Source organism: Aplysia californica, unplaced genomic scaffold (genome assembly GCF_000002075.1).
Source record: "Aplysia californica isolate F4 #8 unplaced genomic scaffold, AplCal3.0 scaffold00205, whole genome shotgun sequence".
Lineage (NCBI taxonomy): Eukaryota > Metazoa > Mollusca > Gastropoda > Aplysiida > Aplysiidae > Aplysia > Aplysia californica.
This window is the reverse complement of record NW_004797475.1, coordinates 842,757-844,283: the sequence shown is the minus strand read 5'-3', so window position 1 is coordinate 844,283 and position 1,527 is coordinate 842,757. Positions and strand designations below refer to the sequence as shown.

The window sequence follows — 1,527 nt, the reverse complement described above, 5'->3', positions numbered from 1 at the left end:
TCAACGTTTTTAAGAAATATCCGCACAGAAATGTAGGTTGTTGTTGTTGTTGTTGTTGTTTTGTTTTTTTTAAATAAAAGGACCAAGGTATTGAGCCATAACAGAAAATTCGAGAAAAAAAAACTTGCCCAACGCCCAGAAAAATGCCGGATTCTTGGAGTTCATTGCTTCGACGAGCGTCAGATTTCACCAGGGTGCCTCACCTATTCAGTGGCTTGGATACATTTGTGAAAGAAAAGGTTGCGCTCTGAGAAAGCTCCAGAAGCAAGACCAGTCTCTTTACTTGAGTGTTTGTTTGTTTGTGTGGGTGTGTGTTTGTTTATTTGCTCGCTTGAATTCGTTTTCAAAATAACATATTATTACGTGTCGTAGTATTACATCCGGGAGGAATTTGAAACCGCAGACAAAAAAAACAAAACAACCCAACAACCCAACAACCCCCCCCAGATACTCTCCAGCGTAAATCAGCACCGTGGTGATGTTTAAAATACTCCCTCCTAAAAAAAAGTAAAAAATAAATTAAAAAATAATTAAGAATTAAAAAAAAAACAACATTAACAAACAAACAAACAAAACTTGATTATGTTTCCAAGACGCTTACGACATTGAGCTGGGCACTAAGTCCCCACTCGTGTGATCCTTTATGCAGTGGGCTGTTATGACCAGTCGATCTCTCCCAGGCCCCGTGCAGGTCGTAGGACATCAGATTGAGAAAGTCCAGGTACCTGGAGATAAAGAGTTTTAAAAAAAAGATATAAACAGGTGTTTGTTTGTTGTCGTTTTATAAATTAGTTCTGTTTAGGTTGTCAGTTAAAAAAAAATTATTATTACTATTTTTTTTAGAAATGTTGTTTTCGTTGTGTGACTTTTTTAAGCTCAATTCTTTTCTTTGAGGACACATAATTTGATTGGGTTTTTTTTGACAAAGCTTGAAGACGTACTGTTCTGGGGCCAATAAAAAATGTAAAAAAGCATACTTCCCTCTTCGAACAGTTTTTTAATTTCGGTTTTTTTCTCTATCCTTAACCTAAAAAAAGGCAAAACTACATCACGCATACTATGAAAAGCGCAAATTCGTGTTTCTCATTTGTGCATTATTATAATATTATTGCTCGAAATTGCTACAAAATGGTCTTTGTTCTGCTGTGAGTCACGATTTGACTATGAGTCAGCTAAGTACATAATGTACTTCAATAGTTTATTATATCCCTTTCAAGACATCATAGTCAGTTGTCAGGCCGGGTGAACAATCACGCGTCAGTCTCTTGGATTTTGTAAGATTATTACGGCATTTTCAACACAATAAGGTAATGTAAATGCCGAAGATTAGAGGTGCTGAGAGAGAGTGAAAAAAAAAGAAAAAAAAAAGGGGGAGATAAAGATGATAGATGTTCGATAGGAAAGAGGGAGCAAACATCACCAGAATGCTCTCGTGGCCTAAAGTTAAAGGTGTTCGCCTCTCATTCAATGGGTCCCGGGTTCAAACCTGGATAGGGAAGGACAATTTTTTTCTCTAAAATTTTCTCC

The 1,527-nt window shown here is 36.6% G+C and overlaps 1 protein-coding gene across 1 annotated transcript in view; it reads right to left on the bottom strand.

Moving 5' to 3' along the window:
• The window catches only part of LOC101859411 (chitotriosidase-1), a gene marked incomplete at both ends in the record, with an annotated part of 14,705 nt that overhangs the window by 3,877 nt on the left and 9,301 nt on the right, over nt 1–1,527 (bottom strand). Inside the window, 1 exon segment of the mRNA XM_013083012.1 lies at nt 602–725. Within this exon segment, the coding sequence (XP_012938466.1) occupies nt 602–725 (124 nt within the window).